Here is a 17415-nt window from a genome sequence, read left to right on the forward strand (position 1 = left end):
TCTAAAGGATCAGAGTCAGATTTATTAGCCATGCCTGATCTGGTTCCAAGGGAGCTCGAGGCTACAGAGGGGAAGCTCTTTTTGAAATCTTTCAAGGAATCAGAGACCTCTGTCTTCACCATCTCCCTAATACTCTGCAGAAGGGATGGGGACTCCTCCTCCACTAGTTTCTCAATGCAATGTTGACATAGCATTTTCGACCAAGAGGGTGCAAGTTTCTTTTTACAGACGGCACATTCCTTCCCTCTGGTTTTTGAGACTGCCTTTCTAGGGCCCTCTTTTATAGTCTAAAAGGCAAGAAAAGAAAAGGGGAAAGGAGATTTAGCCTGACTAAAGAAAACAAGTGATGGGGAATGATCCCCCTTACCCCACCAGGAGTACCGGTCTGCTCTCATGACCCTCCTGCTGATCGGCGCGTTGGGCACTCTCCTCCTCCATGATGCTGTGGGATAGAGTGACTCCCAGGATCCAAAAAATCCGGCTTCCTTTAAGGCTGGCTGGGCTGCTGCTGACCGTGCGCCTCCTGTGGGTCCAATTCCCTCGGTCGGGTCCTGCTGAAGCCATCTGCATGCGTTCCAAATACCGGAAGTCTCGCCGCCGAGAACCGGATCTCGCTTGGATCGCGAGATTTTTGTCCCCCTGAGAAGCGTGGTGAGGAGGAGGCCCCGGCCCGCCTGAACACTGTCAGGAAGGACCGGCGTGCCGGAAGCACCTCTCAGTGCGGCCGGGACTGCAGAGTAGCGCCAGCGCGGCGTAACCCAGACCCCAGCAGCAAGCACTAGACTCCGGCCAGCGGCTCCTAGAGGAGACTTACGCTGGAACAGGTAACCCCACTCCGAAATAATTCTCAGGGGCCCTGCAGCCTAACCTTTTTCTCTCCACGAACCATTTCTGTCTAGGACAGGAAACAGGAACTGGTGGTCTTGGGGCCATGCTCCTCCTTATGAGCTCTCCAGGAAAGTTCCTGTTTCCTGTCCTGGATGGAGGCGGTCTCTCAAGGGTGCTGTCATGGGCGTAAGGGAAATAAATCTGGACTAGTTTCATTTCTAAAAAAAATAAAATAAATAAAAATAAAGTCATTGCTATTATTTTCTATCCTACACTTGAGAATACAAGAACTGGATTTTAAGGAAAGACTCTCTGAGGTACATCCCGAGGTGGGACCTGCACCTATGGGACATTTATGGCATAGCCTACCGATATGTTACAAATGTTCAGATGGGACAATCTCTTTAAAGGCAGCGTACACACAGGGGAGGCAATTTAGTTTTTATCATTTCATTCATTTTGAGCTAAAATATTTTTATTATCATTCAATTGATTAAAAATGTTTAACAGTTTTTTCTCTAGAGGCTTCAGTTTCACTGCATCTGCAGACTACTGCTTTCTTCTTCACACTGAATCCGTCTGCGAGCCGCTCTGACGGCTCGATCTGTAGCCTTTATCTCTACTTTCCTGACAGCTCATAAATTGTAGCTGAATTCTCATCAGTGTGTTCAGGAGATAAAAGGGTACAGATGGAGCTTTCGGATAGTGTCAGGCAGAAATCCATAGCTGGTAGATGCAATGAAACTGAAGGCTGTCGATGAAAAACTGTTCAAACTTGTTTTTTGTTTTTCTTTTGCCCAAAATGAGTAAAATGCCAAAATAATTTTTTTTCATTTATTAAAATTTCATACAGGAAAACCAGAAGCAAAAAAACAACAACACTTAAATCTTAAAAGGGATCTTCCCATAATCAACACTTAGACATGACAGGTGATAAGGGTCTGATCATGGGGGTCCGACTGATGGAATCCCCAAGATCACAAGAACAGTCCCTGGTCCATGTTCAAATGGAGTATTGGTCAGGCATGGGCACTACCGCTCCTTTCTATGGGACTGCCTGCCATAGTCCAGCGCTGTACTGTGTGATCTCAGCCAGTCTCAAAGAGACTAAATGGGACTCCTAGCGATCACAGATTTCTTAATCCTGTGAATAGCTTATATTAAAACCTAACAAAAAAAAAAAAACAACAACGTTGAAACCGAAGATTTTTTTCATGAGGGGTGAAAGACCGAGACACAAACTGGTTAACGCACGACTGTTCTCTCCCATAGGTAGAAATGCAACTGTACCAAAATGAGGAATAAAAAAAACACAAAACGGAGAAAGTGTTAAGAATAATCGTCCCAAGCAGAATCAGGTGTCACGTCCTGGCATGAAACATGCACACAGCCTTATTCCCAGCGCCCGTGAGCAATGCCTGATGACCTGCATACACCAGTGCTATATTAGTTGAGAATTTGGTTGGCATGCCACAGAGGAACAGTGAGTCAGGCAGCAAAACAAAAAGCGCCAGGGGGAGGGAAGAGATGGCACAAAGGGGTGCTCAGCAGCCAAAAAAAAAAATAAAGGTACCTCATCGTCATAACCCCCCTCCTCTGACTCAATAACAAAAGTCCCTATGTGAGGGATCGCCACCTCCACAACTCGCTGGCTAGGAGCTGTTGGGACTGGGGTGTTATCAGTGGGCTGCAGAGAAAGAGATTATGGGAACACAAAGTTAGCTATGTTAACATGTTACAGTATCAGCCATCCCATAATACACAGATATATTAAGAAAAGGTCCAACACTGGATTAAACAGGTCTTAACAGAGAGGCCGTAGAAGATTTCTTCCATAAACAGCGCCACTTATGTGCACAGGCGGCACCTGGTGTTGCCCTATTTAAAGGAGAGTCTGAAAGAACGTTTTTTCCCATTAAACTAAGCATTGCAGACACAGGAAAACAGAATCTTTCTTAGGGCAACCCGCTGCTGTGTTGCGTTTGGGGGGAGATTTATTAAGAACGGCGCTTCCTGCGCCAGCCTTAATATCCCCTGCGCTGCCGGAGGATGCACCTAATTCATGAAGTAACACAAGCCTCGCCATATATTAGGTACATCTTCCTGCAGTCCGTGCACCTAAACGGAAATCTATGACAGCTGTGAGCTGCCGCAGATTTCTAGCTTAAAGGGGTTATCGTAATTCTAAAACGCCCGGACCACTCATATACATTATACTTACCTGCTCCCCGACACCTGCGTCGCTCCTGATGCCACGGCCGTGCAGGGATTCGGAGCGACAAAGGTACCAGGGAGCAGGTAAGTATAATGTGCACAAGGGGACCGTGTATTGAGCGGGGTGGGGGGGGGACGAATGGCGGTTGGTAGATTTGCACCAGAAAACTGGCGTAAATGAAGATACCTTTGTCAATGCAACTAGCCATGCCCCCTTTCTGTCCTTGCCAAACCACATAGGAAAAATGGCAAAGGCAGAGTAAAACCGGAAGTTGCTGTTTTTAAAAGGTTGCAAACACATACTCTGACTATTTACTGCCACTTTTCTGAAGCAAGGAAGATGATAAAATCCCCCCCCTGCTCTAATATGCAAATGAGTTGTGCAGTGCCCTGAAGCAGCGGCCCTTCACAGAGTAAGCCCCTCTTTTCCCATGTTGATTGACAGGACCACAAGTTTGAATACTGCTCTCTCCTGGCCCTTTAATCTTGCACGTTTTCAAAATATCTGTGCACAGGGCCAGCACTTCAGTGCAACAAAGGGCTCAGGCAGAATATCTGGTGCACACTGTGCACAGTAACCCAGGACACTTTCCACTTGTCCAGCCCTGTTCAGATGAGCAGTGCTGACGAATCCGGGCACAGCAGGATGGTGGGCTATCAAATGCACAGCGTGCACCAGGTAGTGCGAGAAGTGGTGCCGTCATTGCGATGCTTAGTGTAAAAGGCAAAAAAACTCTTTTGAGGTTCCACTGACAGAGATGGTCACGGAGAAGCCTGCCTATAAATCAGACCCATGAAGTGGTGACCAAAAAATTAGGTTTGTGTTTACACCAGAAACATGTGCAACATCACAAAGCAATTCATACATGACCTCCGTGCTCGTAACTGGAGACACAGAACTAAAATCCAAACCATAAATGTTCCTCTAACCGTTTGCAGGACAGCCTCCGAAGCTTTGTCTTCAGACTCTGTGACGGCCTGGGTAATTGCACTAGTGGTTTCTTTAATCTCTGTGGACATCTCGGCTTTCATGGGTTGCTCCATGTACTCAGGGTCTTTCAGTGGAGCTACAAATAGAAAAAGAATAGTAAATAGTTACTCGAGACTTCATTCTAGATTGATAACCAATGTGGTTCATGTGTCCACGTAGAATATCTCAAAGGCAACCCGTCGCAAAAAGGGGATTATGTGCACAGTAGTAAAGAAGTGGTTCTTTAAAGGGGTATTCGTATCACATACAATGGGGGCATATCACTAGGACATGACCCCATTGTCTGATAGGTGCGGTCCCACCTCTGGGACCCACAACTACAATGAGAACAGAGCAGGGAGAGCTGTGGCTGGAGGACCCCGGATTTCCCGGGGTCCGTCCACCACCAAGTGCTGCTCCCATAGAAGTGAATGGGAGCTCACCAACCATTAATTTCTATGGGGCAGACGGAAACAGCCGAGCCAGCGCTCGGCTATTTTCGGCGGCCCCATAGAAACGAATGGAGGGCAGCTGCGCATGAGCAGTAAGCCCTCCATTCATTTCCCCGCTCCGTTCTCATCAGGGCTGTGGAGTCGGTAGATAAATGCTCCTCCTCCTCAGTTTTTGGTACCTCCGACTCAGACTCCCCGACTCCTCTGTATTTAATATGCAAATGTATTTTATACATTCCTTGAAAGAAAGAAAGAAAGAAAGAAAGAAAGAAAGAAAGAAAGAAAGAAAGAAAGGCAACATACATGTCATTACCACAGAACTACTGGCGAGGAGCCGCTGCCTTCTCCTTTGTGCTGAAGATCGGGCAGTGGGGGGATCCAGGAAGGGGCATTTATTGTAAAACCTGATTTCCCTAGTAGAATCCCATAGTCATGTTTAAGTTTAAGCTAAGAATCTGAGTTTACAAGTTTTTATAGCCTTAGCTGAATGACAGCAGTTTTTAAAATGGTTTGAACTATTGACTATCCATTCCCTTCACTTAAACAAGTGTCTAGTCCTGCAAAAAACATATTTACTTAATCAGTTATCAGTGAGAGGCGATGTTAACCATGGGCGATGCGTTCCCTGTAACAGCGGAACACAACACAATGGAAAGTATAAGTATTGCTGCTCCTTAACTGTGCGTTGCGTGCCATATAGTGAAGTATATGAAAAGCATGCTTCTTCACGGTCACTTAACGTGTTCGTTTTGCGGTAACGTGACGCACTGCATGCATTGGCCTTTATTCTTACAGTAGAGAAGTACCGTATTTTTCGCAAAAGTGGGGGAAAAATAGCAGTGCGTCTTATGGGGGCGAATGCTGCGACCGTCCGGTGAATAGGCTGAGAGGGAGGAGGGGCTGGGGGCCGGCATCTGTTTCTGTAATGGCAGCGGGGCCCGGTGCAGTCACTGTATTCTACTACACCGGGCCCCGCTCACTGTAGTATACGGTAATCATATCTAACTTGTGGGTATTGTTAAAGTATTCCAATCATCTTAAATCTAGCGCTGTACTACTTACTACTAACTTCTTGGCAGTCAGGAGGCCGGGTGGGCGCTCATATCGTAGCTCACTACGTCACGCGCCTGGCCGCCCACTTTATGAATGAAGCAGGCACCGGGCCCCGCTGCCATTACAGAAAAAGATGTCGGCCCCCATTCACTACACAGGGACACTGTTATGGGAGGGGATCTGTGGATGACACATAAGATAAGATGCCCCCATAACAGTGCCATCCACAGATGCCCCCATAACAGTGCCATCCACAGACCACCATTAGTTCAAAAGCACACCTTTTGGTTCAAAATATTTTTTTTTCTTATTTTCCTCCTCAAAAACCTAGGTGCGTCTTATGGGCAGGTGAGTCTTATAGGGCGAAAAATGCGGTAATTAATTATAACTTTTTGTGAATTGGGACATTTAAAATTGTTTTATTTTTTTTATTCCAATTTAAATCTAGTAGGAGTCTGAGTCAAATTCGGTTCATTTTTTGCCGACTCCAACTCCAGGTACCCAAAATTGCCTCCGACTCCTCAACTCCGACTCCACAGCCCTGGTTCTCATTGTAGGGACCCGCACCTATCAGACAATGGGGGGCATATCCCAGCGATATGCCACCATTGTCTGTGATGGGAAAACCCCCTTAACCACCTCAGCCCCCTAGCTTAAACACCCTTAATGACCAGGCCACTTTTTACACTTCTGCACTACACTACTTTCACTGTTTATTGGTTGGTCATGCAACTTACCACCCAAATGAATTTTACCTCCTTTTCTTCTCACTAATAGAGCTTTCATTTGGTGGTATTTCATTGCTGCTGACATTTTAACTTTTTTTTGTTATTAATTGAAATTTTACGAAATTTTTGCAAAAAAAATGACATTTTTCACTTTCAATTGTAAAAATTTTAAAAAAAAAACGACATCCATATATAAATTTTTCTCTAAATTTATTGTTCTACAAGTCTTTGATAAAAAAAAAATGTTTGGGTAAAAGTTAGCGTTTACAAACTATGGTACAAAAATGTGAATTTCCGCTTTTTGAAGCAGCTCTGACTTTCTGAGCACCTGTCATGTTTCCTGAGGTTCTACAATGCCCAGACAGTACAAACACCCCACAAATGACCCCATTTCGGAAAGTAGACACCCTAAGGTATTCACTGATAGGCATAGTGAGTTAATAGAACTTTTCATTTTTTGTCACAAGTTAGCGGAAAATTATGATTTTTTTTTTTTTCCTTACAAAGTCTCATATTCCACTAACTTGTGACAAAAAATAAAAACTTCCATGAACTCACTATGCCCATCACGAAATACCTTGGGGTGTCTTCTTTCCAAAATGGGGTCACTTGTGGGGTAGTTATACTGCCCTGGCAATTTAGGGGCCCTAATGTGTGGGAAGTATTTTGAAATCAAAATGTGTAAAAAATGACCTGTGAAATCCTAAAGGTGCTCTTTGGAATGTGGGCCCCTTTGTCCACCTAGGCTGCAAAAAAGTGTCACACATCTGGTATCGCCGTACTCAGAAGAAGTTGGGCAATGTGTTTTGGGGTGTCATTTTACATATACCCATGCTGGGTGAGAGAAATATCTCGGTCAAAAGACAACTTTTCCCATTTTTTTTATACAAAGTTGGCATTTGACCGAGATATTTCTCTCACCCAGGATGGGTATATGTAAAATGACACCCCAAAACACATTGCCCAACTTCTCCTGAGTACGGCGATACCACATGTGTGACACTTTTTTGCAGCCTAGATGCGCAAAGGGGCAGTATAAACACCCCACATGTGACCCCATTTTGGAAAGAAGACACCCCAAGGTATTCAATGAGGGGCATGGCGAGTTCATAGAAATATTTTTTTTTTGGCACAAGTTAGTGGAAATTGATTATTTTATTTTTTTTCTCACAAAGTCTCCCTTTCCGCTAACTTGGGACAAAAATTTCAATCTTTCATGGACTCAATGTGCCCCTCACGGAATACCTTGGGGTGTCTTCTTTCCGAAATGGGGTCACATGTGGGGTATTTATACTGCCCTGGCATTTTAGGGGCCCTAAAGCGTGAGAAGAAGTCTGGAATATAAATGTCTAACGGTGAGTTCATGTGAGATTTTATTTTTTGACACAAGTTAGTGGAATACGAGACTTTGTAAGAAAAAAAAACAAAAAAAAAAAAAACAATTTCCGCTAACTTGGGCCATAAAAATGTCTGAATGGAGCCTTACAGGGGGGTGATCAATGACAGGGGGGTGATCAGGGAGTGTATATGGGGTTATCACCCCCCTGTAAGGCTCCATTCAGACGTCCGTATGTGTTTTGCGGATCCACGGATCTGTAAAAAACATACGGACGTCTGAATGGAGCCTTACAGGGGGGTGATCAGGGAGTCTATATGGGGTGATCAGGGGTTAATAAGTGACGGGGCGGGGGGGGGGGGGGTGTAGTGTAGTGGTGTTTGGTGCTACTTATTACTGAGCTGCCTGTGTCCTCTGGTGGTCGATCCAAGCAAAAGGGACCACCAGAGGACCAGGTAGCAGGTATATTAGACGCCGTTATGAAAACACCTGTTAGGGGTTAAAAAAAAAAAAACGCATCTACAGCCTGCCAGCGAACGATCGCCGCTGGCAGGCTGGAGATCCACTCGCTTACCTTCAGATCCTGTGAACGCGCGCGCCTGTGTGTGCGCGTTCGCAGGAAATCTCGCGTCTCGCGAGATGACGCATAGATGCGTGACTCTGCCTGGAGCTGCCGCCTCCGGAACGCGATCCTGCGTTAGGCGGTCCGGAGGCAGTTAAAGGATATGTACACTTTCGAAGACAATTTTTTCATGATTGCATGTTACTCATTTTTGGCCAAAATTTTTTTCAATTGGCCTTTATTAAAAATATTGAGCTGTTCTGTCACAAAGGGTTAACCGTTTTTCTAGCTCTGTGACTGGTACTTTCACTTTGGCCCCTTTCACACGGGCGAGAATTCCGTGCGGGTGCAATGTGCGAGGTGAACGCATTGCACCCGCACTGAATCCAGACCCATTCACTTCAATGGGGCTGTTTAGACAAGCAGTGATTTTCACGCAATGCAGGCCCCATAGAAATGAATAGGTCTGCGTGAAAATCGCAAGGGAGGAAGGAAGGAGAAGAAGGAGAAGAATGAGAAGAAGGAGAAGAAAAAGAAAGAAAAAGAAAAAAGAAAGAAAAAGAAGAAAGACGAGCCCGGCTGCGCAATCAAGTGGATGAGGTGAGTTACATTTTATTTTTATTTTTTAACCCCACAATGGACCTTTTACTTAGCATTCAGAATTAAAAGAATGCTATTATTTTCCATTATAACCATGTTATAATGGAAAATAATAAAATATACAGAACATCGATCCCAAACCCAAACTTATGAAGAGTCTCTCTCTGTTCGGAGGACGAGGCGCATCCATGCACTGCGTGGACTGGTCATTGTGATGACGTACAGAGACGTGTGGCTGCATCAGTCACCTACTACAGCCAGTGATTAGTTGCAGCGGTCATGTCCCTGTGCCATTCGCTATTTCTTGCTCTTTAACCCAGTAGTCGTATTCTCAGCTATACATTTCTTATGTCAGGATAGCACAAAAACAGACATTACAGTGAAGGGGAACGGATAAGGCTACATGCACACGACAGTGAAGAACGACAATGAAACAAAAGGTTTTTTTTACGTCCGTTTTCAGAACCATTGCAGTCTGTAGGGCTTTTCACAAGACTGATTTTATAATGGCCAGTGAATAGCGGCCGTCAAAAATTAGGTCATGTCCTATTTTTGACAGTTTTCACGGGCTGACAGACTCCACTGAAATCAATGGGACCGTTTTTAACGACTGCTTAGACAGGAGTGCGCCCGTCTAACTGCACCATTCTCCATTTCTTGCTGTTTAACCCAGTAGTAGTCTTCTCAGCAAGAGAGAATGACAGGGGACCCGGCGTCCTCAGAACAGGACTGGCAGGGTTTGGCGAGGTGCCTATAAGCTTTTTTTTTTTAATTATTTTCTATTTACACCACACTGCGCCATTTTAAAGAATTTTTCCACTTGACAACCTATTTAAGAAGGTACTCCTATTAAAGGAGCAAACCCAACAGAACATCACAATTTGCTCATTTAGGCTACATGCCGAGGACTGTGAAAAAAACGGCCGTTAAAGACTGATACACTGTCAGTTTTTCATGGCCGTTTTGTATCCGTTTTTCATGGCTGTTAAAACTGGATTTCAGTGGCCCCCAGCAGTAATATCCCCATAGTGGCCCCCAATCGTATTGTTTGTTTTTCGCAGGAAAAAAATAATAAAATAAATCACTCACCTAATCCACTTGGACGTGCAGAAGCAGTTCAGTCTCCCTCGATTCTGAAGGACCTGCCTTCAAGCGTGACGACGTTACCACGAGGATCACGTGGTGACGTCATCATGTTTGAGCGCAGATCCTTTGGCAGGTCCTTCAGAATTAAGAGAGGAGCGACTGCCTCTGCGCATCCAAGTGGATGAGGCGAGTGATTTTTTTTTTAAAACCCCCTAAAAGGCTATATTGCACATTGCCGTTAGACGGGTGCACTCCTGTCTAAACAACGGATAAAAACGGTCTCATTGATTTTAATGGAGTACAAAGGACATCCTATTTTTTGACGGCCGCTATCCACTGGCCGTTATAAAAAAAAAAGCCATGTGAATGGCCCTACAGACTGCAATGGTTCTGAAAACAGCCATGGGACGACCATCAAAAAAAAAAAAGTCTGTCGTGGCATGTAGCCCTAACCGTTCCCCTCTGTCTTTGTGACATCATGACACAGAAAATGTATAGCTGAGACTACTACTACTGGCTTAAACAAGCAAAGGAAGGTTTCAAAGGGATATTAAAGGGGTTTTCTGCGATTTTCATATTGATGGCCTATTCTCAGGAGCCTCCTTCCTCACAGCTCACCAACCACAGCACGGTGCATTCAATAGCGGCTGTGCTTGGTATTGTAGCTCAGCCCCATTCATTTGAACAGGACTGTGCTGCGCTTAGGCCCTGTGACCGATTAACGTGATGTCACATGGCCTAGGAAGATGTCTAAGTGTTCACGGAGTGCCAAGGCCTCTTCATATAGCAAAGCAGTAGGGTTGCTGGGAGACTGACCCCTATTAGTGAGATATTAATTATCTATATTGAGGATAGGCCATCAAAATAAAAATCCCATAGAACTCCTTTAACCATAATGGCTTTTGGAGATCATATATACTCCTTTCCCTATGAAAGTATGGACAGAAGCCTTCCACTGGATGAGGAGTAAGAAGCTGAAGCGTCCATTTCTTTAGAGACGCTATTAATGTGTTATCTTTTGGGGTGCTACTTCAAACAGAATCAAAGGGATCCAGGTAAGGCAGTGTTGAGGTTACTATACCAGGAACTGAAGAAGGTGTTGGCTTTAAGGTTTTCTGCGCAAGCAGCATCTTCTCCTGTTCAGCTTTCCGGAGCTGCTCCTTGTCCCACTCTTCCAGTTCCTTCTCAAATCTTCTGTTGTCTTCCTTCACAAATTCCTTTAAATCAGGGGGTAAGGTGTCCATCCCAGCAAGAACCTGGCCGGTCTCCTTATCGTACTCCTCTAGAAGGACATAAAGATAGAGCATTTAAATTGTCACTAACTTTTCAAACAACTATGCACATATGGACATGTGACCACTAGAAACTTTGTAATATGTCTCATCAGTGAGAAATGTCCAGATCTCATGTTATTAGCCATTTAAGCCTTCCCCCCCTCTTTCTCATTGCTTTTCACTTTGAAATATACTTGATGACTGCTCAAGATGGGACCAGCTCTGCTGAAGTATCAGAGTGCAGCTTGGAGCAATTGTTTCCCCAAAAGCCAAATGCATGACACTGCATTCTTATTCTGTGGGCATAAACAACGCAGAATAATAATAATCATCCATGCACTCAAAAAATGTATATCTGTAGGGTGTGTATCTATAGCGCTCACAGGGTGTTCCCATATGCAGAGCTCCTGACATCATGGAGGTTCCCTATAGCAAAGATATGACATGTATCTGCTTGCAGGAGGACCAAGTAAGGACAAGCACACCACAAGCGATGAGAACTTTTGTTCTCTTTAGGCCCCCTGCACACGACTGTTTTTTTCCCCCCGTTTACTGGCCGTTTTTTGCGTTCCGTATACGGAACCATTCATTTCAATGGTTCCGCAAAAAAAACGGAATGTACTCCGTATGCATTCCGTTTCCGTATTTCCGTTCAAAGATAGAACATGTCCTATTATTGCCCGCAAATCACGTTCCGTGGCTCTATTCAGGTCAATGGGTCCGCAAAAAAACGGAACACATACGGAAATGCATCCGTATGTCTTCCGTTTCCGTTCAGTTTTTTGCGGAACCATCTATTGAAAATGTTATGCCCAGCCCAATTTTATCTATGTAATTACTGTATACTGTATATGTCATACGAAAAAACGGAACAGAAACAAAAAACGGAACGGATCCGTGAAAAACAGACCGCAAAACACTGAAAAAGCCATACGGTCGTGTGCAGGAGGCCTTACTTTGTGATATTTCTGTGGATAGATTCACTGGCTGGTTACAAAATGAGGCTCGACCCCAGTGGAGATATCCCCCTTGGATCAGTTGTCTAGTGGCCACTGAGGAAGAGGATAGAAGTCCTCGAAATGCGTCTGACAGAACCAGAGAGAGTCATAACTACCCACCAATACCCTGTATATCGACTGCAACATCTACGAGAGATTACAAGTATTACTAAAATTCTCTACTCGAGATTCGAAAACTCACGTCTAGATTGCTACCTCCTCCATATACCACGTGATATACAACTCAAGCTCCGCCATTCAAGTCATTAGACACAGCACCACGTGAGACGCCAGCCTTTACCGCAAAAATCTAAATTTTATGGCTGCTATATAAAGATTCGAGACATACCGAACAACAACAAGGTGGGTAAGTCTTTATATACCACGAGGGACGCGTCTGGTAAAGACGCCAAAGCAACTAAACAGTGAGTATCACCTTACGAATACTTGCAAGTAAACTGAGTGTTTCACAATCGGAAAGAGTGACGTTTACTTATAAAGGACTGTCGTTTTCCATTCGAACATTTAACAAGACTAACTTTGAATACTATATTGCTCGAATATTCAATACTTGGAACATTTTTTGAACATTGAATACTTCGACCGTTCCATTTATCTCTGATTCGTCGATTTAATCAGACAGTTTAAGGTTCTATATTGGATCAATTATTCATACAGAAATTTATCGACCAATATCAACGTGCGCGCATAAGATTTTTTATATTTTTATATTTTCATTTTATATTTTACACTGTATTATTATATGTATATGTGGTTATAAGTATTTGTATGTCTACCGATTTTTTTTGATTATTCGTCGATATTTTAACATTTATTCGAATAAATTTTTGCTATTTAATCACTTGGTTTTAGAGGTGTTTTAGATGGCGAGTGCTGGTTTAACCAATATTTGATTACAGTCTCTACAGTCACTGCACTAACTGTACCCTATAACTCCTCCTGTCGCTAGCCGCCAGGACGACGTCCTATTGTACAGCAAGGCAGCGATTCCACCGATGATAATGGACACATTAGGGATGGGAGGACAGCCTGGACCAAACAGATGCAGACAGGCCACACCAGGACACAGGTGATACGCATGCTGGAAGGGCGTACTCGTCACACCTTCCCCTTACACGCTCTTCTTCTTGTATATATACGGTAGATAAGGGATAACTGATCTAGTGGGCCATTAGATCAGTACGATCAGTGATCTGTATATGGAAACAGATCATGTGTTTTTTGCAGCAAGAATGAAAACATTCTAAAAGTAAATTGTACATAAATAAAATGAGAAAAATATTTGTTCTCCCTCATGCTTTACACTGCAGCTATAGGTGCTTACATGGCTGCCCAGAAAGTAAATACAGGATCAGACTGTTTCCCACAATCAAGTGCAAAATGACTATAAAGGAAGATCATATATATATGGAAGGAAAACTTCACCTATCCTGTTACATTTGAAGGACAAATTTAGGAACCCTTTTCTCTCTCAGAGCTACAGACCTTTTTATAAAAATAAGTTCCCAATCACACGACCGTATTTTTGCTATGCGTTTTTTGTGTATCGGATGCAGACCCATTAATTTCAATGTGGCTGCAAAAAAATGATGAAAAAAAGATAACATGTCCTATTCTTGTCCGTTTTGCACTGTTAGGCTCCATTCACACGTCCGCAACGTGTTTTGCGGATCCACGGAGCCGCAAAACACGGAAAGCGGCAATGTGCGTTCCGACTTTTTGCGGACCGCACATTGCCGGCACTAATAGAATATGCCTGTTCTTGTCCGAAATTGCGGACAAGAATAGGACATGTTCTATTTTTTTGCGGAACGGAAGTGCGGATCCGCAATTCTGTGTCCGGGCAGCACATCGTGCTGCCCCATAGGAATGAATGGGTCCGCAATTCCGTTCCGGAAAATGCGGACGTGTGAATGGAGCCTTACAATGAGTCAGCAAAAAAATAAAATAAAAATATAGATGCAACACGCAAGTCACACGAACACCATTAGTATTTTTGTTGGATCTGTGTTTTGCGGACCGCAAAATACATGCGGTCGTGTGAATGCACCCAAAGACATGTCAAAGAGCTCATTCATTTCCAGGACACTATGGCAGCCTTGTGTGGCTGGCTAGGTCCACTGGGGTCTCACCCTGGTTCATGCCACAGTCACACAAGCCTGTATTCACATGCGCACTACAATTACCTTGTATCAGATGCTGCTCGCCGTCATTTATGTACATCAAACAATAGGCACTGGCATTCCTGTAGCCTCCAAAGGAATCCCGCTCCAGCTCTTCCCATGAAGATTTTGTCACAGAGATGTCGTTGTATTTCATCCACCGCTTCTCATTATGATCAAATATATAGGCCCAGTAGTGACCGGCATTTGCTTGTCCTTCATGCACCAACACAGCATGTAATCGGTAAGGGACCTGAAGACAAAAATTAAGAGATCATTCTGGCTTGAAAAATTTACCATCCGTACAAAGAAGCAGCAGATCGGATCTGAGAAGGCAGCCGTGGAACAGATGAGACGTTGCTGCCATCTTTGGAGCATAGAGTATTCAAACATTTTACTATTGATGGGCTATCCTCAGGACAAGCCATCAATATCTGATTGATGTCAGCTGCTTCAGAGTAGCTTCAGTATTGGAACTACACTGCTCCATCCATTGCAGAGCTACTCTGAAACAGCCAATTGGAGAATGTGATCCCGTTTGATCAGAGAATAGACCATCAATAGTATCCTGAGCTACTACTTTAACCCCTTTAACCACTGTGGCGTACTGGTACTTTACAGTGGTGGTTGAGGGCTTGTATTGAGCCCGCTCCATATGAGGTGGTTGCCGGCTGCATCATACGGCAGACACCGGGCTGCAATGATGGGGAACGGCGATGCCTGATAACACCTCCCCGTGTACAGCTATAAGTGACTGTCAGCTATCTCTGTATACACACTTACACAGAGAATGCCATCACTGATAACACCTCCCGTGTACAGCTATAAGTGACTGTCAGCTATCTCTGTATACACACTTACACAGAAAATGCCATCACTGATAACACCTCCCGTGTACAGCTATAAGTGACTGTCAGCTATCTCTGTATACACACTTACACAGGAAATGCTATCACTAATAACACCTCCCCCGTGTACAGCCATCAGTGACTGACAGTTATCTCTGTATACACACTTACACAGAAAATGCCATCACTGATAACACCTCCCGTGTACAGCTATCAGTGACTGACAGTTATCTCTGTATACACACTTACACAGAAAATGCTATCACTGATAACACCTCCCTATGTACATTTTGTGGTGACAAGTTCTTTTTAAAGGGTCGCGCCAAGAAGAAGAAGAAAAAAAAAAAAGAAGCTGAGTACAGTGCTTAACTACCTCCAACAGTTCTATAGGGAAGAATAGAGCGCAAGCGCACATGATTGACTACCACTCAATTCATATGGGGGAGGGGTGTGGAACACAGGAACCCTATTCTCGCGACATTTATCCCCTATACAATGGATCAGGGAGAAGTTTAAATCTTGGCACAATTTCCAACTGGACACTCATGGAATATTTGTGTATACTGATTGAGGCTTGCCCTGCACTCTCCATCTTCTCTTCCCTCTCTCACTAGCCTGTCACAGGACCACCATTCTCCATATAGGATGATGGAGTCCAGGAGACCTGTAATACGGTCAGTAGTTGGAAAGATATAACAAGGCTACCCCTGTCACACCAATAAAACCCTCCTGTTCACCCCTATGTACACTATACTTGTGTTTCCTATCATGCATTCTGTAGCGATCAGTCCTTGGATGTAAAAATGTCTGAAGGTTATATCCACCTTTGAAGCCATATTTTTTATTTTATTTTTTTACTTCTTCAGTGAAAAATGTCCTACCGCTTTAGGTCTACAGCCATTATGCAGACCTATGTGTTTCCATGGTAAGAGAACAAACAAACCCAGTGTAATCTGATACTGCAGTCATACGCCTGTCTGTCCCCAACTTGAGTGTACGCCGTTACCATGGAAACTCATTGATCTGCATAACAGCAGCAGACACAGAACCAGTCGTTTTTTTAAAATTAAGACTATTTGCAAAGTTGCTTTATTTTTCATTGTGGATACATCAGAGCAATAAAATGGGTTGAAAAAGTGGACATAGCCTTTAAATAATTCTCCCGTCTCACCTGCGCTTCCCACCAAAGTGTGGGCTTTAGGGAAAAATATATAGAGGGATTGTGGTTCTGGTAGCTGAATGCACGAGCACATACATACCGTCCTACTGCAACACACAGGATATATAATAACTTACTTGTGTCATAAACTTGTCCGAATACATAAGTTCTATGGTCCTATGGATTCTACCTATGCTGTCCTGCAAGTCTAAAAATACAAAATCACATAGAAAACACAGGTGATTACAGGAAGTTCATTTGTTTTGAAGACAATTTTGACTGAGAAATGAACAAATAATAAAGTTACACGAGGTCTACAATCACGCCTCGGAGCAAGTGTTAATACGGTAAACTCCCCTTAAAACTTTGTTTAAAGAGAGTCTGTTAGCAGTATTGACCATGTGAAACTGCTGATAGCACTAGATAGGGGCCTCCACTCTGCCGAGTAACAACTGTAGCGTCCAATCAGGAGACCACTGCAGCTGTCATTCAGAGCAGAAGGAGGGGCTGTTAGGCACTTCACAGTGGAGCTCCCCCTCCTGGGCACTTGCAGGTACAGAACCTCGCAAAATACAAGTTCATAAACTGAAGCGGAGGACAGTCACAGGATGATTACCGGACAGAAATGCAAATAAGTAGCTGCCAGATACCTCTGATGCCGCTTATCGCTGGACTGAATAAGGCTGAGGCAAGGACAATCCTTCTCATCTGGCCTTTGTTTTCCTGGACAGCAGCTCCTGACCATGGACCCGCTAATGTCTATGGGTATACTATCCCTGCATTTATACACCTGAGGTACGGTGTATCGGGTATACCAAAGCATAGGGGTTGTCCCATGAAAAATATTCTACATGTTTCAAACCAGCTCCTGGATCTGAATAGTTTTGTAATGGCACGTAATTAAAAATGTAGCATAGCCACTGAGTTATTCAATAAAATGTATCTGTATAGCGCCCCCTGCTGTTTATTCTTTTCCCTATTTCTCTGTCGACCTCGGTAACCTCACGTCCATCTTTCAACTGTCACACCCTCCCCAAGAAAGGACACGCCCCTGAACCGCTAGCCTAAAGAGGGTCTAGCATAGCAATGAATCGGGAGAGCTCTTTTTTTGCGAGTTACAGGGC

At 44.0% G+C, this 17415-nt stretch overlaps 1 protein-coding gene across 3 annotated transcripts in view; it reads right to left on the bottom strand.

The window, feature by feature from the left end:
- Nucleotides 1-17415, bottom strand: part of USP25 (ubiquitin specific peptidase 25) — a 144121-nt gene that overhangs the window by 42769 nt on the left and 83937 nt on the right. For 2 of the 3 annotated variants that reach the window (XM_040423224.1, XM_040423223.1), the window contains exons 15-19: nucleotides 16429-16499; nucleotides 14309-14537; nucleotides 10911-11111; nucleotides 3973-4109; nucleotides 2402-2515 (exon numbers count right to left, since the gene is read on the bottom strand). In XM_040423224.1, the coding sequence (XP_040279158.1) occupies nucleotides 2402-2515; nucleotides 3973-4109; nucleotides 10911-11111; nucleotides 14309-14537; nucleotides 16429-16499 (752 nt within the window). The remainder of the gene's footprint in view (nucleotides 1-2401; nucleotides 2516-3972; nucleotides 4110-10910; nucleotides 11112-14308; nucleotides 14538-16428; nucleotides 16500-17415) is intronic. The other variant, XM_040423226.1, reaches the window with a different exon arrangement.

The sequence above is a fragment of the Bufo bufo genome, chromosome 3 (assembly GCF_905171765.1).
Source record: "Bufo bufo chromosome 3, aBufBuf1.1, whole genome shotgun sequence".
NCBI lineage: Eukaryota > Metazoa > Chordata > Amphibia > Anura > Bufonidae > Bufo > Bufo bufo.